This window comes from Anthonomus grandis, chromosome 12 (genome assembly GCF_022605725.1).
Source record: "Anthonomus grandis grandis chromosome 12, icAntGran1.3, whole genome shotgun sequence".
In the NCBI taxonomy this organism is placed as follows: domain Eukaryota; kingdom Metazoa; phylum Arthropoda; class Insecta; order Coleoptera; family Curculionidae; genus Anthonomus; species Anthonomus grandis.
Window position 1 is genome coordinate 26,493,241 of NC_065557.1, and position 27,708 is coordinate 26,520,948.

The 27,708-nt window shown below is 31.0% G+C and overlaps 1 protein-coding gene and 1 long non-coding RNA gene across 5 annotated transcripts in view; one reads left to right on the plus strand and one right to left on the minus strand.

Annotated features, from left to right (window-relative positions):
* The window catches only part of LOC126743047 (uncharacterized), a 70,000-nt gene extending 45,945 nt beyond the window's left edge, over positions 1–24,055 (minus strand). The window contains exon 1 of the long non-coding RNA XR_007662764.1: positions 23,883–24,055. This is a non-coding gene — a long non-coding RNA (uncharacterized LOC126743047). The remainder of the gene's footprint in view (positions 1–23,882) is intronic.
* LOC126743044 (nucleoporin p54) overlaps positions 1–25,751 on the plus strand; it is an 86,761-nt gene extending 61,010 nt beyond the window's left edge. For all 4 annotated transcript variants that reach the window (XM_050449970.1, XM_050449969.1, XM_050449972.1 and 1 more), the window contains 7 exons: positions 710–914; positions 1,001–1,093; positions 1,153–1,261; positions 2,131–2,320; positions 6,124–6,380; positions 19,656–19,775; positions 25,391–25,751. In XM_050449970.1, coding sequence (XP_050305927.1) covers positions 710–914; positions 1,001–1,093; positions 1,153–1,261; positions 2,131–2,320; positions 6,124–6,380; positions 19,656–19,775; positions 25,391–25,618 — 1,202 coding nt within the window. In that variant the 3' untranslated portion in view covers positions 25,619–25,751. The remainder of the gene's footprint in view (positions 1–709; positions 915–1,000; positions 1,094–1,152; positions 1,262–2,130; positions 2,321–6,123; positions 6,381–19,655; positions 19,776–25,390) is intronic.
* The last annotated feature ends 1,957 nt before the right edge of the window (positions 25,752–27,708 follow it).

Consider the following 27,708-nt stretch of genomic DNA (forward strand, 5'->3'; position numbering starts at 1 on the left):
ACAGTGCAGTTAAAATTTTTTTTAAATAATGAATTCCACGGGGATGGTGACCATCCTAGAAATGCATAGGACCGGGGGAGCGGGCGGATTGTTTACTTTAAAATTCATGGTGTGAGTAGAGAGACTAGGTTGTTATCTTATTTACTTATAAAACTACAAAATTATTTTAAGTCTTTATTAAGCATACTTAAAAAAGTTACCAAAGAGACTATCTAACATAGTTATGACTTACTTACCGATAATAAGAATAAGAAACACACATGGCGACATGCCGTTCAGCATATTTTAAGATTTATTTTTTTTTCCTAATATATATTATAAAGTTTAGAGACTTTAGATTTACATGCTATTTGTAATTATGCAAAGACGGCGGGGCTTAATCTTAAACTGGACATTTTAAGAGATTGATTTTAAACATGTTAAAATACCTATATGTTATTGACTATTTACTCAGCTGACTATTTATAGGTATTTTGTTGAGTGACAAATTCAACTAAATTAAAAGCGCTAGAGAAAATGTAACTTGTTTTGAACCAATTTCTCATGTTTTATTGAAAACAGTAAAGTTTGCTGATAATGAATAAAAATCTAAGCGTTTGTTAACAAATATATTCAAACAACTTGTAGACCTTATTCAAGGGCCACTTAAATCGAATTAGGTGCCTTTATTTCGTTGTATCAAAATAGTAATGGAAGCATTAAATTTTAGGTGTTCAAGCAGCTCAACAGACTACCACCCTAAATAAAAACCAACAAATCATCGCCTCTGTTTATGCAATAAATATTTTTAATGACGAAAGAGACGATATCTTAAAAAAATGGAATATGTTACAAGCTTGTTGGGGAACAGGAAAGGGTTTTTACAATTCTCAGTTGCCGCCTGTGGAGTATACACCTCAAAATCCATTTTACCGGTAAATACAAAACTTTTTAAAGATGTGATTTAATGCGAGATTAAGTTAATAAAACGATATTTATATGAATTTGTTTTCAAATACAGGTTCAAAGCAATGGGATACAATGTTATACCTGAACAAGATAACTCAGAAGGAATAGTCAAATTGGTTTTTAATCGAAAGGTAACGGAATTAAGGTATTTAAAAGATTGGCCTTATGAAGTTTCAATGTCATTAACTAATATTATTTATCTAGAAATCAACAAGACATCTTAAAAAACGGATTAGCAGGAATCCTTGGAAATCGACCTAATCTTACCGTTGACATAGTATTATTAAAAGCAACAACAGATAGTCAGACTGAAGTAAGTATTAATATATGATAGGGGCTATTTTATTATCACTACAAATACTTTAAGAATATATTTATTACTTAGAACTTTCTTACTTAGATTTTTTCTAAATACGTCTGCTTAATTTTAAATCTTACATTTATTAGAAAACGCTACACAAATAAGATAAAAAAAAAGTTTGAACTAACCGTCACCAATCGTCATCATAAAATTTGGTAAACGGCAAAAAAATTGCATTTGGCATAAGTCTCATAAACAGAAATTTTAAATTTGTCAGTGGCATAGAGGCCTAATTCGGGAAAAACAACAATAACAACTTTTCGTAAAAAAAGGTCCTTCTTCAAAAAGTGGCTTAAACCTAACCTTTTCGAGAAAAGAGACAGTTGATAAAAATCTGTCACGCGTATGATGTTCTAATAATTGATTATCAAAAATAAGTTGCCCGTGAAACCTTTCAAAATCCCTCATTGAAACGAATTTAGGTTTATATAATAAATAAAAGTTTACTTTAATAAGAATTTATTCTAAGGGCATTCCTTACTTCTTCACAAATGCCTTTGTTACAAATCTGATCGAATTAATTCGCTTGAGGTCGGGAGATCCAGCTGGCTCCAAGGGACCTCCTCGACCTATCCATCGTCAGTAATTCATTCAAAAATTATCTAATTCTTTTGCGTTTTTCTCAATTATTTTTTTAAGAGCGCTAGCGTGTAATTTCTTTTTTGTTGAAAACTTTTTGCAATAAATTTAAAAAAAAGGTCGGTTAATACCTTGATCCACCCTATATTTATACATATATATTTTAAAAAAGTACTCTAAATCATTTCATTACATACATTTTTGGATAAAAGTATTTTTTTGTTTAATCGTTTTCTCATTAGGTAAAAATGTGTGTGTCAGAAAAAGGCGTCACAGGTATTAACAGAAAAATACCTGCCACCGAACTGGCAGCTTTTTTAAACCAACCCATGCAGAAACAGCAACTTACTAATGTAGGAGTTTTATCTGTCACCCCATTCGTAACGCCTAGTAAAGCGGAGTTGGAAGAATATTTAAAAAATCCCCCACCAGGTAATTCTTTCGTTTTAGTTTCACTTATAAATTAAAATACTAGTATGATTGGATATAAGTTTATTTCTTCGTATGACTTAATGTTTTGATTTTGCTAAACCGACTTTACTTTTACGCCGGTATTGGATTGTTCGGATATTAGTGAAGAATTCACTATTTGTTCGCTAAGTACAATAATGATTTTTTATTTTGGATATTGGGAATACGAAAAAATTATATCTATGTGCCACTTGAATGCTTTTTGCAAGATTCAACAAAACAATAACATACAGTATTGGACATAATTATAGCAACACCTATAAAATTTCTAAAAACGTGATATTCAAATATATTTGTCAGTATCTTATAAAAGAATATGGTTAATATTTTCAAATGGCAAATATTTGGCATAGCAGATAATATAAAATCTACCATTTTTATGTCTTATTTCAAATAGTTTCTGAAATATGCAAGAATCACATTTTGTGTTAAAAAAAAAATAGAAACAAATACTTTCTTTATCAGTATTTTGTCGCAATTCATCAGCTAAGTTAGATCTGTAATATTAAATTGCTGTTAGATAGCGAGTAAAAATTAAATTGAATTATGGCTCGTAGCAACATTGTAGGGAACTGAAATTCGAAGCAAAATGGCGGAAATGCATCGGGCTGGTATCAAACAAGCCGAAATATCGAAAAGATTTGAAATTTAGCGCTCAATAGTATCAAGAATACCAAAAAATAATACCGTACGGTGCTCAAAATAGTAGTCGAAAAACAATTACAGTGCTTAACCGACGAATACAAAAAATGTATAAAGAAAAGCCATTTTTCATCGGCTAAAATCTGAGCAGAATTTGGAGGAACGGCTCAATGCCGTGTAGCAACAACGACTCTAAGGAGGAATTAATAGAAAGTGGTCTGTTTAGTCGCCTGCAAGCAAAGAAACCACTGCTTTCCAAAGAAAATATTTGAGCCCGTCTGGAGTTTGCTATTGCTCACGTTGATTGGACTATTCAACAGTGGAGAAATCTTGTTTTTGGCGACGACTTAAAATTTGAGTGCGGAGAAAAATGCAGTGATGGTATATGTCATGTAAGGTGCCCCAAAGGTAAAAGATTAAATATTAGTACATCTGTCTAACCGCTAAGCAGGAAGCAAATTCAGTGATGGTGTGGGGATGTTTCTCGGGTCATGGTATGGGTCCGCTGCACAGAATAGAGGGAATAATGGGACAATTTATATACTAAAAAATATTTTGGAACCCTATTGAAAGGAATTCATGCCTATGCTATTCATATTTCAGCACGATAATGACCCAAGATTAAAATTCAAACATTCTTCGAAGTTAGTCCAAAATTGTTGCACAACAATAACATTAACGTTTTGCTCTGGCTCTCGCAGTCACTCGACCCAAAACCCGATTAAACATCTTGTTGAAAACGTCGTAATCAAAATTATAAAAATTTTATGAATTGTTTGAGGCTATCACAGGGGCTTAGAGAAGTATTCCGGATGAAATCATAAACAATTTATTCCAGTCAGTGCCAAGTCATTATACAAAATATTAATCCTTAAGTAATAACGTGATTGTATTTTTTTGAAGAATTAACTTTTAATTTTTTAGTTATTATAAGAAAAAAACTGTTGCTATAATTTTGTCCAATCATTTAAAAGAAAAAATACTGTTTTTCATTTCATTTAATTATACATATTTATCATTTAATATTGAAGGATAATTATATGATATATTACCTACTCTTGTATTTATTAGGCCCCGGCCATACAATTACTGTTAGGCAATCCTACCTGTGGCTACGAAAAAATCCTCAAAAATTTTTGAGGATTGTTACATGATGAAATTCATTATTAAATCTACACTTTCTAACTTATTATTTTCAGTTGAAGTTTTTCAAAGATCGTTTCCGTATAGGATGACCCTGGCAATGCCACGTGAAAGCATTTCGATACGGGTTTCCTTAAATATAATTATTTGAATCCATTTTAATTAAATAATTTGAGAATTGTAATAATCAGTTTTTTTATTTAGTGTTTAGTCATTTGTAATAGTACAATGTAAAAGTACAGTAACTACCTGATGATATTGTTTAAAACAAAACTCACCTAATTTTCAAGTTTATTGTTTAAAATAAGGTTACTTGTAAAAAATATAAACTTGATTATTTCAAGAAAATAGAGACATATCAATATTTATCCTATTTTTTCATTGGCTTGTAAATAATACGAAAATTAACAGGGTAACACAGTACAATTTTTTTGGAGATAAAGTTGTCTGCGAACCTTTTAGTTTTGCTCAAACAGCTCGTCAAAATCAAATCGGCAGTAGAAATACAGTAACAATAATTTACAATATATAAAGTCAGATTTCAGTACTGGTAGTAAAAAAATAATATTGTCGAGTCTTCATTATCGGCCATCGTTTAAAAGTAGTTTTTTTTAGCAAAATTGTGAATTTTATGGTAAAAATTAAGATCATGTTAAAGCACATTTTTTAAATCGGAACGTGATTGAAAATGTTTTTTTTTTCAAAATTCCCTTAACACAGGGAATATTTTTATTATAATGGCATAGACTATAAAGAAGTTGCCAAAGATAAGCGTAATATTAGAAATAGCCCCCTGTTGGTAAAAAAGTTCTTAATTTAAATCTACCATTCAGAGGAGAGCAAAGGCATAATAGAAATTACTTAGAAAAAAATTACTACCCCATCTTACAAATCCTCTATAAAATCACTCCCGAAAAAGCAACACCGCTGGTGTCAAATTCTGTACATCACCGGTAAGAAATTCTGGTGAGGCCAAATTTGTGCCGTTTGGTTCTGATAAGGACGATATAAAAAAATGTAAGATTTGCCCAAAAAATTGCTCCTGCTACTTCTTAACGAGACCAGACTGAGGGATCCTTCCATATTAAAAATTCTCAGGCTTTTTCTTTCCTTTCTCCATACCAATTATCAGGTGCATGTTTTGAAATGCATACAAACCCCAGGATTAAATTATTGGAAGAATTGTTTCAAAAATAGAAAATATCAATTATTCATTTGCTTAATTCGCAAGCATGTATTAGCAATTCAGAAAGACCATCTCATCACTACCCACTTAGGGTATGGGAGATCTTTACCTTCCAACCATTGTCATTTGAAATCATACTTGCTGTAGAGAGCAGTAAACCAGTTTTTATTTATTAATATAGAAATTTAGAAATATTCTTTTATTAAAATGTTTCATTTTTTTATATTTTTTACTTAGATTATACTTGTACAATTTTCATTTTATTGTACACAGATTAAGAATATATAATTATGTATGTCTTTTTTTGTTTGTTCTTTGGTAAGTTTTATAATATATTGCTAGCTTTATCTAAAAAACTTCTAATAATTTTTTTGAAAATAATGCAATTTTTTTTTCAGTAGATTTTGCTTCAGATTTGTTAAAAATGTCCTTGTTGACCTTTGACCTTAAGTTTAAGCTAACAAAAAATATGCGTTTTTTGTTAGCTTAAACTTAAAAGTATATAATTGAAATTATATAAAACCAAATATCCGAGAAAACAGGTGATCTCATTGAGTTTTGTTAAGTATACATTTTTATGGAAAAGTGATAAGCAAGTCTGTTGAAAATGCCTAGGGTGCAAGATGACTCATTTAATATTTTTATATTAAATTTAATTAATTATTTATTTAATTAATTTTTGTATTTAATTATTTTTTGTAATAATATAATTTTTATAAAATTTTGTACAATAATAGTTAAATATGTTGGATATAATTATTAATTAATAAATGTTTATATTTTCATTAATTAGGTATAGAACCACAGATGTGGCAGGCTGCAATTCAGGACAATCCAAATCCCAAAAAGTACATCCCAGTGTCCATTAACGGATTCTCAGACCTGCGAGCACGAATGTTAAATCAGGAATATCAGACCGGTTTGCATTCAGCCTTTTTAGAAAAGGTCGACAAGGATATTAAGGAATTAAAGACCAAGCATGCTTCATCTCTGGCTCATATTGCTGATCTCAAGCAAAAATTTTTAGAACTACAGCATAGAGTATTGAGGGTAAATAAATATATATCTCATAAAAAGTATCTGCTAATTAATGCGTGAAAAAATCACAGCTTTCTTATCCCACAATATTAAGATTTAATTATTGCAACAGTGGATATTTACTGAGATACTCGGTATATAAAGTTTAAAATTTAATTTTGACTTTTCTTCGAATTTTCCTATTTTACTAAGTAACAACTTTTGTGCCTGGGTATTTTTAAGTTTTAAATGAAGAAATGTTTTTTCCACCTTCTCATCGTTTCGAAGTTATAAGATCTTTATCATCTTTTAAGACAGGTTAATAATAATTAATCATACATACAAAAAAAAAGTTGAAAAGAAAATAATATCCGGTTTTCTTGTAGTAAATGAATAAGTTGTTTTGATTTCAATTTCAATGAATGTTAATAATTAGAGAGATTAATTAATAATTCTTTTCTTTGTAAACTAGCGTCATACAACAATCTTTATAATAGCCACATACAAGCAGCAGAAATGGAGTTCGGATATTAAATATGGCCGCTTCATTGGCGTACGGTATTTTTTTATTTTATTTCTATAAAAGTCAATAACTAATCATAATAAAAATCATAAAAAAAATATTGAATTATTTAGAAAAAACAACTTTATAAATATGTAGAATAATGTATTGTACTAAATCAAATATAATACAATATTGTCCATATTATTTCATACTTTTTATGATTATGAAAGATTACAGAATTAATAGCTTGAAACTTTATGTAGTAAAAACTTAATATTATTAGCTATAATAACAGATATTATTAATAATAAAAATAGTAAAGTTTTCAAAATTATAAACTCCTAACTGCTAATGTAAATGTAATTTTAAGAAGGTCCTTATCGAGAATATGTACCAGTCAAAATAAATAGTGAATTGTTATCTCTGTCGCCAATATTGTATGAGATATGTATTACTTTACCGTTGACTATGCGTATGACTATGGTTATTACCTAATTTTTGCTTTTGAAACTTCCATGTTAATATCACTCGTGGCATATTTCTATGAAACCAATGTAATCACTTTATAACAAATATATAACAAGTGAATAACAAACAACAACAAAAAATTTAAGAAAATCGAAAAAGCAATAAAAAAGTCTCGCAAACACGTAGAATAAATAAAAAATACCGACGAACCTGTTTATTTATTGTGGACCACGCATCGCGTGATGATACATGAAGCCTTAGTCGTCCATAATGAAATGGTTAGCTAATCAGGTCAAAAATATCCAGACGAAAAAAGTAATTTTACTTTGTGCCTTGCCGTGGTTAGCGGCTACTGCCAGGAAGCACAGGAACACGATTTTTTAATAAAATAATAAATAAACTAAAAATAAAAATAACCAGGTTAAGCTATTAAACTTTCTTCGTAACATACATGTTTAACCCTCATCCAAGCCTAAACGGGCAGCCGCGTCCGCGTACAGCGAGATTGATCGGAAAGTAATTTTGAGTGTTTCCGCAAGAGTAAAATAATGACTGGACATTGGTGGTGGCTAAACTTTACTTCCAAAGGGCCTCAAACCGAGTGAAATTCGATGTCAATAGATCGGCGAGTAGGTCTGTGGTTGCCGTGACAATGGGCACCGTCTTGCTGATACTGCGGCCTTAAGTGTTTGCAACCTTCCGGAGTTCAGCAGAGCCTAAATCGATTATTATCATTGCGGATCTTGTATCGTAATTTCGGTTAGACCTATTTTTTTATGTTTAATGTAAATAATATCAATAATGAGTACTATCAAATATATTTAAAAAATAGTTAATTGAAATAAAAAAGATAGGTCGTTCCACGCCCGATTTATAAATCAACGGTAGTATGCAAATGTTTCTTGAATTCTTAGAAAAATTTTACAAAAGAATAAAGATTGAATGCTATGTCATCGTCAAATGGACCTATACGTAATTTAAATTCCTTTCGGGAATCGTTTATCATATAACTCCACAATTCAAAATATTTTTTAATCAAGTTCAGTCAAAAAATGCAGATAGTGTATATGTATAACCATAAGTATGTATGTAATAAATTTTGACAAACACGTACAGGAAAGTACGAAATCATAAAATTGATTTATTATGTTAACAACTTCAATTGCCTAATATGTTTAACAGCTATAAAAAAAACTTTTCCTAAAGTGGTTTTTAAGAAGTACGATGGCTCAGGATGGACTTAATGGTCTTTGTATTTTTTCAATAGAAGAAAAACTTTTATAACAAATATTTTAGCTTTCGACAATAGCGAATAAAGTATTTGCAGACTAAAAAATAAAAGAGTAGATTTTAAATATAACTAAACAATTCTCTTCTGATTTTGAAGATTTTATTCCTACACTTTTCTTCTTTAAATACTTTCCTGTTTAAATTAAAATTAGCATCGCTGTGGAATTATGGGGAGTTTGTTTGCTTGCAACATCTCTGATGCGACGATGCCAAATGCTTATGTAGAAATGACCAAAAACAATTTATAATATTACATAAATTTATGGCTTATTTTGACAGGCACAAAACAATTCCATTATTCCCCTTTAATAAAATATGAAGCATTTTTTTAAAATAAAATAAAATAAGATACTCTATAAAAAAGGCAATATTTAAAGTTAAATGAATATAGATAATGCATATTAGAGAAAAGGACAACAACATCGCAACGCCGCTCGATCGCATTATTGATCCTAGCAAGACAAGGAATCTGTTCCAGTGACGTAAAAGATTTAGTAGGGTACCTATCTAATAAGACTTAAATCTTTCACACGCCTATTTAAAATATCTAAACCATTAATTTTGGCATTTACATATTTTTTAAATAGCACATTATTGGGAACAACCACTTTTCAAATGCGGTTTCTTTTTTAATTTGATATGATTATTTTTTAAATCACTTGATAAATAAGCCCATAGGAAGAAAAAAACTAATTCACATAAATAAACGCATTTAATTAATAAAAATAGCATACAAGGCTTTGATTTCTCGAGTAGGCTGCGTTTTGACACGTTCTTCAATTATTTTTCAATTGACATAGTACATGACATCTTGTCAAGCGCAATGATTATTTGTTACTTAAATAAATTTGCTAATATTTGAAATGTTTACCAATGAAGAAAAGGTTGACATGCCGCACGCTATTTTTATTCTCAAATAGTAATATGACGTTTGAAAAAATATGATGTGTTACGTCAGTTGAAAAAATAGGCAGGCGTGTCATTATAATGCTTCCTGTTCGTTCGTTTTTTTAAATTAGTTTTTTTCTTCTTATGGGCCTATTTATTAACCGATTTAAAAAATAATCATATCAAATTATTGGGAAAAAGAAACCGCATTTGAAAAGTGGTCGTCAATTGGTACAGGACCTATGAAAAAAAAACGATAAATCAAATACCACTTTGACACCCTGTATTTCAGTTACTATTAAAGTTAGGATAAGGCAAGTTGATCTTAATCACATTATTTTGACGAAAGGAATCTAGTGCTGTTGAATCTATTCTGCCTCGTTCGTGCATTTATTTAAAGTAATACTTTTGCTTATACAACCAGCAACCGCTTGATCACTTGAGCAACAGAAACAAAACGATGAGCAACAGAACAAAACGATAGGATTATTTTTAAATTTTGGCCGTAATGGTTAACGTAATTACTGATATTTTTCTTAAATCGAAAGTATTAATGTGTATTTAGTGCTTGTATTTTGTACATAATATTTAGATATACAATTTTTCCTGTGTTGGGTGTTTAATATGCTAAAACGCTCAAACATGTATCCCTAAACTGCTAATATTTTGAGCCATTTCTACCGGTAGGTGGATATTTCATATTTATCCTTTTCATCACAGCCGATAAGATTTTATTGGTGATTAATTACGTCTGCATCTTCTAATTTCGCGGCTTTTTGTTATCTGCGTGTTGCATATAATTATGCATTAAAAGTGTAGTGTTCTTCGCTGTAGTGGAAATCATAAAAATGAGACGTATGTTCAAATCTTTTGGCTTTTTCAAAGGACGCAAGTTTGCGACTAAAGTGGTTAAAAGCTATACCCCGAGAGAGCTTTGAGCCAACAAACAACACAAAAGTAGGTGAATTCCATTTTTCTAAAGGCAGTATAAAACATACATCAAGATAGAAATACTGGTAGAATTTTTACAACAAATTTATTAAAATCCCGACTTAAAGAAGAATGTGTTCCAAGTATTTTCTGCACCTTATTTATCGAAAAATTTACAAATAAGGCCAAGTAAATATGAAAGGCTTAAACATATTGATGAATTAAATTTATCAAAATCCTTTGAATAAGCATAATTGCATTTGATGAAAAAATTAAAAAAAAAAACATTTATTTTGGAAATTTTGAGGCATATATTATCAAGTTTGCTACATTTCAGTTTCCAAAAGATTGGTTTTCTATTTCAGAAAACTAATTTTGAAAAACTTAGGTTTGGCGGTAAAAGATTGGCCATTTTTAAAATTGAATATAAACCTAACCCATATATTAATTGGGCAATTGTTATTGAGCAAATGTAATTATAACCTGACTATTGACTCTTTATAGTATTGTGAGCACTAATAATAACTCTCTAGTTTCTTCAGCATTTATTTTCATATCATTTCGAGTCTCTGTTCTAGCTTTAAGAGGATTGTTAATATAGCCCCTATTTTAAAAATTAATTTAAAAAATACAATAATCCTGTTAACGGGAAAGCAATGAGCCATTTATCAACAACAGACTAACTAATTATTGTTTATCCTCAACCAGTAGATAATGAAAGGCCATTATTTCACTTATTTGGCACAGTTTACTTACTCACAGCTTTATCAATCTTTAATCCTTACTCATTTGCTTAACTCTAAACCTTATCAAATATTTTATTTTCCTAATTTCAACACCTTAGAAAAAATACGCAGTTTTGTAAGAGTTCTTAGAAAAATTTCTAGGTTGGCTGCTTTAAGTCATACTGGCGGTTTGGTTGTTTGATTGGTTATTGTTGTTTGTAATGGTTGCTTGAATTTACTGATTCAATGAACTAGATTTAAGATATTTTCTCTTTGACCCCAAGGACAGTTTTAATAAATACTGGCAAATGGCAAGCAGTTATTATGATATTTCTCTGCGTCAGTTAGATGAGACAAAAACTAGGTTTAGAATTCAATGTATTTTAACACTTGTCCCAGTTTAGGCCCTACTAATATCACAGATTTAACGAGACAAACAGATACGTAATCTTACGGCGGTATATGGAACACGGTGTTTGGCGGCGTTTCGATCGAGCGATCAGTTAAATTCTCAATATTTTAAATTTTACTTCTCTCGCGGCAATACGATATTAGACCACGTTGCCAGATTATAAGCCATATGTGAATTACTAGGATAGAATCTCTCCTGATATCTACAGACGCGATTTATTGATTGTTTAGTCGAAGTACGTACGCTGCCCGGCCAAACTAAAAAGACTTTTTCGTCTTTTTCGTGGGTTGCGATGCCTTGAATATCAACATACCTACATATTGAAGTTGTTATAATTATTATAACTTATTAGATGGATGGATGGATGGATTTGGAGGTGTTATATTAACTTATTAGATGTTATTTGGTAGTAAAGTACTAATTTTGTGTGCTTGGTGTTGAAAGACGTTATTAAAATTATCAAATAATTAATTTTTTTTTTTTTGTAAAATTTAATTATTGAAAAGTTTTTTGGAGTTGTACAAAAAAACAATAAAATTAATTGCAAAAAGGTAAAATTTTTATCGAGATAGGTATTTAAATCCAGCCATTAACAAATTTAACAAATTGTCTTAATTTTATTATTAAAATTGGTGGTCATTAATATACCAGGCGTTTTAAGAAAAAAAATTTTCAGTTATATTACCTTAACATGAATCCTAGCCTTTGTCTATTCAAATTTTGATCTCCGCTATTAAATTAAAAATGTTTGAAATGATAAATCAAAAAATAACTTTTTTCATGTAAAATCATCCATGTAAGATCATCTATGATGATTCTTAAAAAACGCACTGTAGATAAAGTATAGTATAAAAAATATTCTTAGGTAAGTTAAGTACATTATATTTTTTTTACAAATTTTGCAAATTTCTAATTTTTTGTTTGTGATTTTTTGACATTTCCCTTGACCATTTGCAGAACTTAAACCTATTTGAACAAGTTTGTTTAATAAAAACAGTTTATGGTCATGACAGTCGTCAGTTTTTTTCCCCAAACATATTAGATGTTTTGAAACAATTTTATTTTAAATTTTTGTTGCCACAAACTCTTGATGATTTCAAAAATATTTTTTAAAATATTTTTGAAACGTGGACATTGCTTTTGACACAATATACTCAACTTCTGAAGTAGGAATTACAAGAGATGTTTTCTCTTGCCCAGTGAAACTTTTATGAAGGGAAACAATTTGAGAAGGGTCTGTAAATTTTGTGCTGTTTTGAAATTTTAATTTGCATTTTTTACCTTTAAATTGTTCGATAACACGTCGAACTAAATACCCCGCATAATAGTTATTTGCCGATTCTTCCCAATTTATCTCAGGTTCTTTGACTGCTGCAATTTCTTCTAATTTAGAAACCGGACTTTCAGACCGATCTTCTTTTGTATTTAGTTCTTGTGATATATGAACACTTTGAGTGGATTTTTCGCTGTCACATTTTGTATCAATATTCCTTGTAATTCCTGACAACAAAAGTTGAGTATCTGTATCATCTTCTCAATTCGATAACTTTGATGGAGTTAATAAACCCTTTATGGATTTAATCCTGAAAATTAGTCGAAATGACTTTGCAGTTGGATTTAAATTCCAACCACCCCGTTGCCTGGCCATTGAAAACAAGTTTTCCAAGAAATCTTGATTTAATCTATTTGTCAGAATAAACTGAATATTTTCCTTTTTTTTCACTTTCAAAAAGCTGTTCAATTGCATTTATAGTATGAATAATTCCATCGAAACATGGAGGCCTTGTTTCGCTAATTACGGTCTTTCCCTTTTTACGGTACAACTTAATCAATGCTTCAAAAACAGATTTACCTTTGCCAAAAACCAGATTCACACAAGAACTGTTTTCGCTAAGACCACGGTTAAAAGGATTTTTGGCAAAAGGGCGTTTGCTATTTAAAGCATCGAATAAATTGTTTCAGTTCTATAAAATCAGCAGTATTATTACCTAGCTCCTTGGGTATAAAACACTTATCGACAGCAATTCGTATAGCGGCTGCCATAGTACTTGAAAAAACCTGTAGCGCTAAGGAGCATGACATTTTTTCAAATGCATTAGGAAAAATATGTTTATCGGTAATTTTGGGAAGAGTTCTTGTTGTAGATGAAGATTTTTCAATTTCATACGTTTTCATAATAACATTGAAACATATGCTATTATTTCCCAACTTAAAAGTTCCCGACAACAAATTGTTCCTAATACGTTTGAAAAGATGGGGAGCGTCAAATAGAGCAAAAATGTTTAAATCATTATAATAAACAAAGGTCGTTCGTTAGTAACACTCAATAATTTAAAAGCTGCCCTATTAGGACTTCCTTGGTTACACACTATGGCCTTGGGAATAAAACCAATCTCATTTAGAGATTTTAAAACGTAAAAAATCAAAAGTTTTAAATTCTTGCCACTTGTAGTGGTGTGAGAGAAAAAGTATGCAAGTGGAAATTTCCATGATGAATATATGCCTCTAATAGAAAAAACTAAGACATGAGTGGCTTCCGTTGGTTTTCATCCTAGAGGACCTAAGTCTTCAAAACCTTTTATTAGGTCCAGTTTTTTATTATATTCGAGGCATTTTTTGATTGACATTTCATCAAAAGCCTCCAAACATGTTTTTTCATTCTTATCCATACCTGCACACTTCAGCTTAAGACAGGTTTTTATATTATCATCTACGCCAGTCTTAAATGTATTTTGACCAATCCATTTTTAAATGGTTGACGTAGATGGTAATATAATGCCTTTTCTTCTTAAAAAATTGTAACACGATGGTGATTTATAGTACAGGGAGACCGCCAACTCCTTTTCGTTACGGGAATATAAAGTACGACGTTTACCCCGTACTTGCATCATAACAAACGTTTTTGCAGGTATGGATAACAATGATAAAAAAGGTAGCAAATTAAAAATTGAACATTTTCACTTGCGAACTTTTTCTCTCAACCGAGTAATTCTTCTATTAATATTATGTATTTTTTTCCTTTGATAAGAGATTTTATTTTTAAGTTTTACTTTTCTTGGACTGTTAAGAGTATCCGGGAATTCGATAACATTTATAATTAATAGGAACGGCACTGTCTTTTTTCCGTTTTCCAGTCATTCTCTGTAAAATGTCTTTCGCAAATACATTTGTTTTTAAGCATATCTTCCGGAAGACCGACTAGTTGTGTATTTCCTAAAATAACAAACATCGTTAAAAAATAAAAGTAAATATTATCATAAGTTTAAGGAGGTGTCTAAAAAGTTTTGTTGATTTAAAATATGCATTGTGCAAACATTTTTGCTTAAAAAAAATTCTTCAAAAATCTCGCTACGATTCACCCTTTTCGAAATATTTACATTTAGGGTTTTCAATGCCCTCAAGATAAAATTTTATTTTCCCACTTGAAGTTAAAATATTTTTTAAATAGACTGTGCAGAACAAGATGAATTATTATAGACGTCATTGTCACTGTTATGGTTTATGTTCTTGTCAGTTACTTTGATGCTTGGTTATAAAAATTCAAACTCACTTACGTTTAGTAACGTTATTTAATTTATCACTCTGAATCATGGATGCCTTGACTTTCGGACAAGCAAAATTTTACCTAATCTTACATTTTTTTTAAAGAAATCTACTGTTAAAATATTTACCATTATTTATGGGACACCCTGTATATTTATTTGTTTATTGTGTAAATTAACATATTATTTTTGTTAAAAAAGATGTTTTAAAAAAAGTTATATTTATTGCTAATATAGTTAAATTATATTTGTAAAGTATTAATAACAATAAGATCTTTTTAAGAAGTTTATTTTTTATTATTTTGGGGGCTTTAAGTGTTGTTTCTACTGTAAAAATAATTTTAAATTTAAAATAAATGTATAATATGTGTACTAATTTACTAAATTATTTTTGTAATAAGAAAGTAGCTCTGCATTTATGTTTATTATTAAAAAAAATTTTTGATAAAATAAGGTTTTGCCTTTTTCAAATTTTTTTAAAAGGTTAAGAGACAAAAATGTGTTTGATAATTGTTCTAGATGTCTAAATTACATTATTATTTGGTTAGAGGATAAATGTTTGGTATCTCCGAAAAGATAAATTCGAGCATAAATAACTCATATCAGTAATTATTTCAATGTTCAGGCAATTATATACTATAGCTTACTATTATAGCTGTATTTACTATTATAAGATAGGATATTATAATTGGAAATTTAAACATTTTTATTTTTTCAATACGTCTAGTATTTCCGCAATTGTAATAGTCGCATTTATTGACTGCTGCAGTAACCCTTGAACGGGGAAGCATATTGAAAACGCAATTATGTCTTTTATAAATATCAGACTATCAGACCCATAGAACGCACGGGAGTAAAGTGAGAAATAATCATTTACAATAATTTTCAATTTGCCTAGTTCCTAAATAAAAGGGTAAAGACGTTCATCGACTCGACGCCGTTCATCGCCGACGGCCGCAATGAATCCAACCAGCGCAGACCGAAGCAGGCATTTTTCCTAAAATACTAAAAATAGATAAAAACCTTCCTCATACAAAATTGTAATTGGATTGGCAACTAAGCACGGACCGAGGAGCGAATCCGTCGGGTCGAAGTCCAATGGATCTTAACTTTTTAAAGTTGGGATCCATTCGGTGTAATGTTTTAATGCATTGCTTTACTTATCTGTTTGTCTCGTTAAATCTGTGCTAATATGTATTAGTTCTACAGGGTGTCCAGAAAAAGGAGGCCAATCCGCCGACCACATATAGGCCGGACCAAAATAATGCGACTTTCGTTATGCCATTTTTTAATTGGGCGCTCGGTATTTAATATACAGGGCGTCAAAATGAGAAATATAAAATCGTTTTCATTTAATAATTCGAGTGTTTCATAAGATATTAAATTAAAATTTGGTGTAAGGGTTTTTTTTGAAACGAGAAATTAAAATCCGTTCACGGATTTGCTATACCTCGCAGAGGGCGCCACCTGCGGTATATTGCATGTGTTAAAAATGCCAAAACTTTTTTGTACCCCTGTATAATAAAGTTCTAGTAAAAAATTCTAATTATCCAATCTTTTCTTGTAAAAAAAGTATTCTTTGTAAATGTCGGCCTGAGAATCCGTTTATTAGATATCTTAATTTTAAAATCTAGATACATTTTAACAAGTTAACAAAATAAACGTAAATTATTTTTTCTAAATTAATGCTAAATTACTTCTTATAATAAAAATCATAGAATAATCACCCTAAAATTTTTCACCCTACGTGACCTCCATTTGTTTGTATACACATACAAGCCCTATTTATTAATGAAAATATAAGGCTTTGAAAAATATTTGGTTTTAACCTGAAATACTCTCCAGCTGTAATGATTCTTTCCCTTAAATGATCATGAAGTCGTTCATACACCCCCAGACTAAAAAATCCAATGCAGTAAGGTCGGACGAACGGGGTGGCCACGGAACAGGAGCATCTCGACCCCTATCAATCCAGCGATTAGAAAATACTTAATGTAAATAGTTCCTAACATTTATAGCAAAATGAGCCGGAGCACCATCGAGTTGAAACCAAAGATTTTGTCTTAAATTTAGAGGCAAATCATCAAGCAAATCGGGCAGTATTTCTTGTAGAAACAACAGAAATTAATCACCAGTCAAATTACCTGGTAAAATGACAGGTCCTAAAAGAAAATTATCCAGAACACCTGCCTACTTAATGATGTGTCTTAACTATGGCCCTAGGATTCTCTTCAGCCGCTACTTATGTGTGCGTTATGGATATTTGTCATGCCGTTTCTCGTGAACGTGGCCTCGTCAGTAAACAGAATTGCCCTTATAAAATCCACATTTCTATTATTCATTTTACATAACCATGTACAAAAAGCAAGTCTTGCCTCGGGATCGTCGGGTATTCGGGTGAAGATGAAATGGGTAAAGTTGTTTTGGGTAAACTCCGTAAAATATTATTGTATTATTGTGTCTCGGTTTTCTCAGTTCTCACCCGTTCAGCGAAAACCCTAGTGCTATTGTTTGGTGATTCTTCGACAATTCTTAAAATTTCTTCCTAGCGGCTAAACTAGCATTGGAGTCACATTTTCCTAGTTAAGAATTGACAGGTATTTACCCTTTACAATAATATTTAAAACTTGCCTAACATCAAAAACATATCTACCATTTCGGAAAAGGGTACATTTCTTGGTCTATGAGTCATTATGGTTTTATAAGTTGTAAGAAAACACACCAAATACAAATATGTAATTAAAAAACGTAGATTTATTTTAGGAGTAATTGAGAAGCTTGTAAAGAGTGTCAGAAGCGTTTAAATTTGTTACTTTGACAGTACGTAAAAAGTTACTGGATCCCGAGGTCAGCCAATTTGCTTAGAAAGAAGTATCTGGATTTTAAAATTAAGATATCTAATAAACGGATTCTCAGGCCGACATTTACTAAGAATACTTTTTTTACAAGAAAATATTGGATAATTAGAATTTTTTACTAGAACTTTATTATACAAGGAAACAAAAAAGTTTTGGTATTTTTAACACATGCAATATACCGCAGGTGGCGCCCTCTGCAAGGTATAGCGAACCCATGAACGGATTTCAATTTCTCGTTCCAAAAAACCCCCTCATACCAAATTTTAATTCAATATCTTATGAAACACTCGACTTATTAAAAAAAACGATTCTATATTTCTTATTTTGACGCCCTGTACATTGAATAACGAGCGCGCAATTAAAAAATGGCATAACGAAAGTCGCATTATTTTGGTCCACCCCATATGTGGCCGGCGGATTGGCCTCCTTTTTCCGGACACCCTGTATAAGCTATCTGATTATGATCCAAAAGAAAACTGCTCTCCACAAGACTTTATCTAACTGGAAGTGTATTACCTAAAATTATTATAAATGATAATTAGTTTCAGGACATCAAAGATGTATTGCCGTTAAGTAGCTATTTAGGTTGTTATTACGCTACATAACATTAAAAAAACTAAAATTAGACACCCGTAAACAAATATTGGTATATGATAAGCAATTTATTGTTGAGGATAAATTGGACTTAATTCATAAGTTGGTAAATGATCATGAGAACATATTTCTAGACACGTTTAACAGAAGATTTTTTATACTTCAACCATTTCTTTTTTGTATTGAACAAAAATATGTCTCAAATTTCGATGGATGTCCATTTAAAAACAGCAAAAACTAATAAAAAGAAAACTTGATACCTTAACAAAGTAGACCTAAAGTACCAAAGGATATTTTTTATTATTGTATATGTATTTATGTGTAATAAGATTTTTATTTAATAAAGACTCACTAAAGAAATCTAGGAAAAAATATAAGGGCAATTTAGGGACTTTTCAGGGATCCTGAATTTTGGCGCAGGTGTAGGGTAGTTGGGAGCCTATATTTAATACTACACCTTGTAGATATTAGACCAAATCACAAAAATACGCTTTCAGAATTTATGAACAAGTCTATAAGATTACTCATGTTCCTTAAAATAAATTAATTAACGATAAAAAAACTATCGTTATCAAATAATGTCAGTCTATCTATCCCCATGTAATGGCCTAGTGCTAAGCCCATGTTATTTAGTGGTTTCTCCTAATCCGCCGTGAAGATTCTTGAAAATTTTAAAATCAAGCATTTTTCATTCAGGCTTTTCTGTGTTGAAAGAAAAAAAAGCGAAATTCATTCATGAATCAATTATTTTTTCATAGCCTACAAAAAAATAAATATTTAGAGCTACACAAAAAAACACACACAAGTTAGGAAAATTGATAAGGGTTGAGCGAACAATTTTGAACGCAAATAATTTCAAAACGGTGACTGAACGTTTTTTTCTATTCAAAAGCCTAAAAATACCGTAGAATAAAAAGTTGTAACCTAACAAATTTAAATTTTACATTTTACATCAAAACTTAAGAAGAAAATCGATTTTTATCTTGAAAAATCGCCAAATACCAAATTTTGTGAAAAAATTTTCGATTCGAACCACTCTGTATCTCAGTTAATATCAACTTTTGGGCATAGACACAAAAATATTTTAATTTAACAGGTGTTGGTGAAACAAGAAAGCACAAGGAAAGTAGGAGTGGCTATTCAACCTGAGGAAGAGGTGCTTAGGGGACGCTTAGAATTAATGTACACCCAGCTTAATCAACCCAAACAATTTAAGGTTAGTAAATAAAGCTTTAATTAAATTTTACTCAAACAAAATTCTTAAGCTATTTATAGGACACATGCTTAGTTTGACAATTTCTTTTAAAAAACATGGAAATGAGGCTTTTGCAAACAGGACCCGAATTTTTCAAGGGTAGGAATTAACATTTATATTATATTTAATTGACAAAATACGCTTTTGTTTATTTTGTATTAACAATTGAATATTTTTATAGTAATTAAGGAAAAAAGTTGTTTAGAAATCGTTGCTTTCTTATATTTGTAATGAATATATTTTGTATTATAAATTTAATGGTATAAATACGGCCTTGCGAACCAAACTTTTATTTTTATATTTAAACGCTCGTCGCATCCTGTAAGATACGATAACGTCACGTCGACGCTGAATGCACAGAGAGTACCAAAGAGTAAGAGCTGCAAAACTATACAATTAAGGTTGTTGTACTAAATGGATAAGATAAGCGACAGGGATTTCTGCTGGATGGAATTAAGGAACCACAAGTGCATTTCCTTTTTTTAAGTTTTTTTAAACTTTATAAAAAATGAGTAATATATATAGCAATAGGGAAATATTGTGTATCTCCATAAATCTGTCGCCAATATTATCAAGATATGTACATCTTTAATGGTGGTAATGCTTATGATTATGATTTCCTTACTTTTTTGTTAAAACTTTCACATTGTTGTCATGCGTGGAATATTTCCATGTTATTTATGAATTTTCCAAGATTAAAGTTGAAATATGGTTATATAGCGCTCGTGGTTAAAATTAAAAAAAAAAAACGTTCGATGGAAAGATGTATAACAAGGCATAACAAATAACAAGAATTAACAATTACTGACAACAATAAAATCACCAAGGGCAATAAAAACATAAAACTTGCTAACACCCAGAATAATCCGGATCGTGTGATGATGGTGAATTAGTCCGCTATAATGCTGACAGATTAAGCATCAGATTAAAGTTAGCTCCAATCATCTGAGAATGACCTAATATCGTTTTTCTCTAAAAACATAAGAAGAAAACACAATTCCAATCAAAATCTCCATGAAATGCTGAAGTCAATCAATGCGGAAAACAAGTAGGCAAAATCCTATCAAGAATACTTACTCCTTAGACATATAAATGACTTATCAGCGACGTCTATTTAAAATTTCTCAATAAAAGCAAAGACAAATGCTTCTCAGTTGCCGGTTGATGAACGACTCGCGCTGTCAATGTAGAAATAAACAAATCGTGAGTGTTTAGACTGGAAAGCAAATCTTTCCACAGAAAAGCACGATTTTCACGAAAAATTTATAATTCACTTCAATTAGATAATTTAAGACTTACTTTAGGCTAAAATAAAGTGGGATAACGAATACCCCAGAGCGCTTTAAAAAAATATGTATAAATCACAACCAAAGAAGCACAAAACAATGGACAAAGCACACAAAATGTATGCAACGAAAATCATTGGTACAAGATGCAATATTCTTGGTTTATTTTTATATTTCTACTATACTGTTGAACAAGTTAATTTTAATTTGTATAATATTGATATTGGCGTAATTCAAAACCAGATCAAACATTTTCTTATCCTGATTTTGAGGCAGGTCAAGAGAAATGTGCTGCTTTTTCCATCATAAAAAGACTGCATGAATTGGAACAAGACAAATTATTAAAACGTGGCTATTCACTTAGTTTAAAAGCTTTATATTCATCATCTATAGAAAAACAAAATGTTAAATTAGCACTTAAAATTTTTAATCCTTTTGTTATCGAGGCTCTGAAGAGCTTTGTTAATAATATGTCTTTTTCACAAGGTACAGCAGATTTTATTGGCATTATATTGATATGGTGGAAAATTGTCAATGTAAAAACTCTCCTTAAGGGAAAACATTTATTAGATAAGTAGCAAGAAACTTTCTAACAAAAAACTAGCAAGAACCTTTCACCAAAATAATATTAGCAGCCTAGAATAATGATCCAAAATTTATTTTTTTTAAAAAAATGCACAATTGGCTTGATACTTGGAGTGCATCAATCATTTCCCCCCTTAAGTCGACAAACACACACAGCATTAAATTATACCATCCATAGACTTCCTCAAGTTGCTAAACACTGTTTAACTGAGTTAGATATGGATTATATATTAGACAAATACCACAGATCCATTGGAAGTGCGTTTTGGAAAATATAGGCAATTAGCTGGTGGGCATTAACATATCTCTGTTGGTCAGCTATATGAATCAGAAAAGAGGCTTAGAATTCAATCTATATTATCACTAAAATCTCAGCATTATGGAAATATTGACATCAACAATTTTTTCGAACCTGATTGTGAGATCCTGGGTGATTTTTAGTTCGTAGATACTCATTTAAGTTATTCTAACCAGATTGATAGTGTGTTATCCTAAAAAACACTATAAAACCTGAGATGCCAGTTATATTTTATTTGAGTGAATATTGATGCTATATCACTTTAAAAAAAATGCGATTTTTGTAAAGAAAATCTTACCTGTAACCAATCTTGTATTGTAGAAGATTCTTATAATCTAATTCAATCCTTAAGTCGTAGCGCTCTTTTATATCCTCGTAATCAAGTACTAGATATAGTGATTGTATCATACATTATATTTAAGAAACCTAATCAATGAATTTGAAGAGATATTTCTGGACATCTACAATCAAAAGTATTTTCTTTGCCAATTAATTTTCAATTATCTTATTAAATCTAAACTTTTAACGCCTTTTGAGAAATACAAAAACTATAAAAAACACTTCAAATATTTCTCTTAGTAGCATTGCTAACACATTTCTTAAAAATTATTGCTCTAAACATAATAATAATCAACTAAGTAGAAATAGAAAAAGGAAACCACAAACCTTATAATTAACAATGAAAATAGTGGTATATAGAGAGTATAATTAGAGCTGACACTAAACCTTTGCAATTATGACACAATACCGATAATGACATAAAAATCCCAATAATGACAAATCACATTTATGTCGATGATTTGCGGGTCACAATATATCTTCAATACAAAGTCAATACCATTATGTTACTTTTCGACGCAATTTTAGCGATCCCCATAAATATTTTTTTCCCAATAAAGACAACATACTAGTACATACTAGATTTTTTTTTAATGAAATTATTACAAATAGTAAAAAATTTAAGAAAAAACTAGTACTCATTGTATGAAATTTTCAACAAATACAATAAGTGGTTTTTGCTTTGAAATTTTGTTTTCCCAAAAAAAAAATCGAAGCGGTCCTACTAAGGGTTCACTTCACGTTCTGGCAACACTGTTTAAACCAGAAACCGTTAGATATCATTCCCTTTTTTTTGCTCATTTTTCCAAGCGTATAAAGGCTCTTAAGGCTTTGCCTATGAATTTCTTTTGCTTGCTAATGCATTGGTATTCCGGTACCTAAGAAAAAAATTGGCCAGTCGTGTATAGCATTTCAGAATATCAGTTGTTATACTATTTCTAATTTGATGAAACTTATTAATAAATTTACGAAGTTTTGCATTTGTGCGTTACATTTCTTTATCTTATCGGAACGAAATCAGTACACCCATTCTTCTTGGATAGACAGATCTGAGTGTATTTTAACTTTATCTGCTTGATCAGTGTCCACGGTATACTACACCGTGGACACTGATTTAACTCCTTTCAATCTTCATGATATTTTTTTAATAATGCAAGGTTTATAACTTATTTATTATTACCTAGTTATTTAGTATTTTTAAAATAATATGAAACGGTATGAAAAGCTTTTTTTTCAGGCAATATTGCAAGAGGCTCTTTAATACCAAATAAAGCAGATCTTCTGTTGATTTTGTTTGTCGGAATCTAAATTAATTCGATAAAATGTTTTTTTCTAAGTCATATGTAATTCTATCCCTCATACACCTTAAATTACCCTTTCCCAAAATATTTATTAAATAAGATGCAATTTATTTGTTATTGTACAGACTGCTTAATTTAATTTTTTATAAATTGATATAATATGTAACTCAAAAACTACAGTATAGCAGAAATTAATAGAAAATATAGCATATAATTATTGTTAAAAAAATAACTACTATCTTACCATGATATTACTTACCATGGTGCTCTTAGGGCTTGTGAACAATGAATGCTTAATATTATCATAAGTATTTGAGAAGAAATGTACAGTGCTGTTATAAGCATCTGTAAGAAAATTCATGACTAAGTTTTCTAATGCCAGTGTTGAAAAAAGTAGATGCACAACAGACAATGTTCATAAACTAGTAAATATTTTTTAACAAAGTGATAATATTGCCACATTTTTTTAGAGTATTGCGGTAATTATAAATGAGTCATTACAATTAACAAATTCTATCCACTTTTTTACTGATAAGTTAAATATATTTTTGCATTTTATGAAAATTATACTTTCCTACGAGGATAATTAATGCAGGCAAGGTAAATACTAATTAACGAAACAATTAAATAGTATATTTCTCGTTTTATGTTTTAAGGTTAGGTTATGACACTATATGACATTGATAATTATTGGAAATATTTTATAAATTTCTTTTTGAAATGATAATAAATTCAAAGGTAATTTTGTAAATAATTTTCATAAGCAATTCTCTCTCGAAATACGTAATTCGGAAAGGTCTGTTTGCGGGGTGTGCCGGTTTCGAGTACATATCTACATGGGAATGTCGAGCCGCTATTCAATACGTGAACCAAATCTAACAATAATTTAAAACTTTATCAAATAATGTTCAAACAGCACACGAAGGATAGATCTATTCCTCGGTTATAAAAGATATCGGAAAAACGCTTTTAAAAAAACCTACTACATATTCTTTAGATCAAAATTAGCCGATTTAAGTAAACTTATCTTAGTACAAAGTTGCATAATTCGAAGACTTCTTATACTCTTTGGGGAAATTTGGTACATTGGCATCGCTTTGTGCGGCAAGAAAATCTTGTCACAAATACAATTATTATGGCGATTGGCGTAGAACCTGAGTTTTGTTATTGGAACAAAAGGTACAAAATTTAGATCAACCTGTTTAAAAAAAAGCTTCTCTTGATAAGACTAGATTTCTTTTAAGATTTTGGGTATATATATATATATATATATATACCCTACTACTTAAAATTATTATTATATATTATTGATAATTAGTTACTCGCCTTTTGCTTAAGTTTTGGTATAAAGTACTGCAAATATTTAAAATCCAAAATTTCTCGAATATATATATATATATATATATATATATGAATTTTTATTGCACCTTTCTGCCTTTCTGAAAAACCACCAATGTAACCAATGTACGTGAATACATTATTCAGTAAGATATTGTATAGATATTTTGTTATTAAAATCAAAAGTGTACCAAAACTTCAAATCTAAATGCAATCTAAGGATTAAAGGTAACTAACTAAACGACGCCAATCCAATACTATATTTTGTATTAGCCATCCAGATCTTTTTCGCCTTAAAACACTTTTAAACTAAAACATTTAACTTCATGACGATAAAAATCAGAAACATAGTATTCGCCTTATTTAATTTCTTGATCTGTCTAATTATTTGATTCAAAATTTAAAAAGTAATATAATTTTTTTTTCCAGGGTCAAATCAATGAACTACTCTCTCATGTTAAATTGTTAGAGACTTCAGCCAAACAAAGCGGCTGTTACAGAATTGACGCCGACGCCCAAGAAGACATTCGACAATTCCTCAAGATGGAACAGAGTGGTATCTCTCAACTCGTCAACATCGTTAATAATGACATAAAAGCTTTACAAATCATCAGCGATGGCTACAAGGAATTATTGGAAAAAAAGCAATTCCGATAAGCTAGACATTTATTTATTTTTTTTTTTAATATCTTGATTACATTAAAAAAAGGAACACATTTTCTTATATAAGAATTTGATTTTTATTAAATATTTATTATAATCTTTAATAAATATCCTCTTTATAATAGAATACTCTTATTTTATATATTGCATCCACGATAAGGAAGAACCTTAGGTTTTAAATATTAATATTGCAACGCTGCGAATATCAGCTGTCCTTCACCATTCATTGCACCGCGCGGCATCCCTGGTGACGCGTGGAAAGTTAGCGAATCTTTCGAAACCATGGTCTGCCCAGTCTATAAGGATTCCGCGCCGCCGGGAGACCAAGTCAACATTGACGCGACGTTTAAAATGGATATAAATAGTGATAAATAAATACAGTGTAAATAAATATTTCTAGTAGTCTTAAGTGATCGTGTCTAGTGTGTGCGTGTGCATGTAAAATAAATCATTGACTATTTTAGTGTATCGAGTATTTTAATTTAAAACTTGATAAATGGTAATAACGATACATTGGTATTAGGTGTTGACTGGACATTGGTGAAAAATAAATAATAGTGAAGCGCCGTAAACCGCCTCAATTTGAAGCGGCTGCAAAAGCAAAAGGTTGGTCATCCAGGTAGAAACTGCTCTTAGATTGGCTTCTAGAAGAGATGCTGCTGCTACCCTGCAACGAATGTCCCCGACGTGAGGCATTTGAAGATGCTGGCTATTCACATCTGGAACATGTCTACCACCCTCAGTTAAAAGATTGGTGCTGAAAATCAGGAGAGTCCTTGCAAGGCAACTGGCATATCCAGATGTCGAAGAAAGGATCATGGAATGTTTGGCAGATCAAGCATTACTGGTGGACTCCGCGATGGTGAAATAATGTCAATCATTATTCTGTGTTATTAAAAAACGGGTCGGTCGTCGTCGGGCACCGCTCTAAGGCCAGACCAAAGAAGGAGACAGAGGCATTTAATTAATAGATATCGAGATGTTTATGATACTGCGCAGGAAGGCAGGACCAACGTAGTCAATACAAAAAATGAAAGCAAGGCCATGAAACCATCTAGCAGTAATCCATGGTCATGATCTTCACCGTATGATACTGGTAAAGAAAAAAGACAGCTCGACCAATTTCTGCGTGAATTGCTGACAACTTAATAATGAAACTAAAAGGGACAGCGATTCTCTTTGTCGTACTGTTGACATTTTGGACACCCTGGCCTAATTGAAGATTTTCTTCTCGGTAGGCCTAAAAAAAGGATACCGTAGGGTTGAGTTGGCCTCTAAAGATCGGGAAATGCTGGCCTTTACGGTGGGTGCTAGATTATGGTAATTTAACGTTATTCCATTTGGACTGTGCAACTTGGACTGTGCCCCTGCCACTTATATATAAGAGGACTGTCCTGGAAGATTTGCCTGGTTTACCTTGATGACATTATTGTGGTAGAAAAATCGTTCCTAAGACTATGAGGTTCTGGACTAAAATTGAACTCAAAGAAACGTCATCTGTTTCAAAGGGCTGTGCAGTATCTAGGTCATTTCTAGGAGTTGCGGTGGACAAGGCCCAGATCCAAACTGTCAAATTAGCCAGTTCTCAAAGATAAGCATAAGCATGAGCTACGCAGCTTCTCGGGATTATGCACTTGCTGCCGACGCTACGTGAAAGGATTTGGCCAACATCGCAAAATTATTGACCAGGCTTAACCAGAAGGAGAACGACATTTCTAGCGGTCTCAGGAAGCTTTCAATCATCTAAAAGAGCCTCTGACAAGCGCCCTGAGTTTTCCCCTACTCGAAGAAAAATTTGTTTTGGGCACCGACGCTATCAATGTGGGCTGCTGCGTGAGCTGTGTTGTTCCAAATCCAGGATAGCCAAAATGAAAAATTCATTGGCTATTTTAGTAAGGCGCTGTTGAAGCCAGAGCGCAACTAATGCGTCAATTGCCGACAGTTTTTTTCTGTTTTTTATCGGTGAGGAAATTCTAGTTCTTGAATCTCCAGTAGTGTGGGAGTCCCGTGCTCGGTTACCCACTAAAACTTCCCCGGTATCTATTGTGTCCCATAGATTTACTCCCCCACATGTTAAGTTCTGT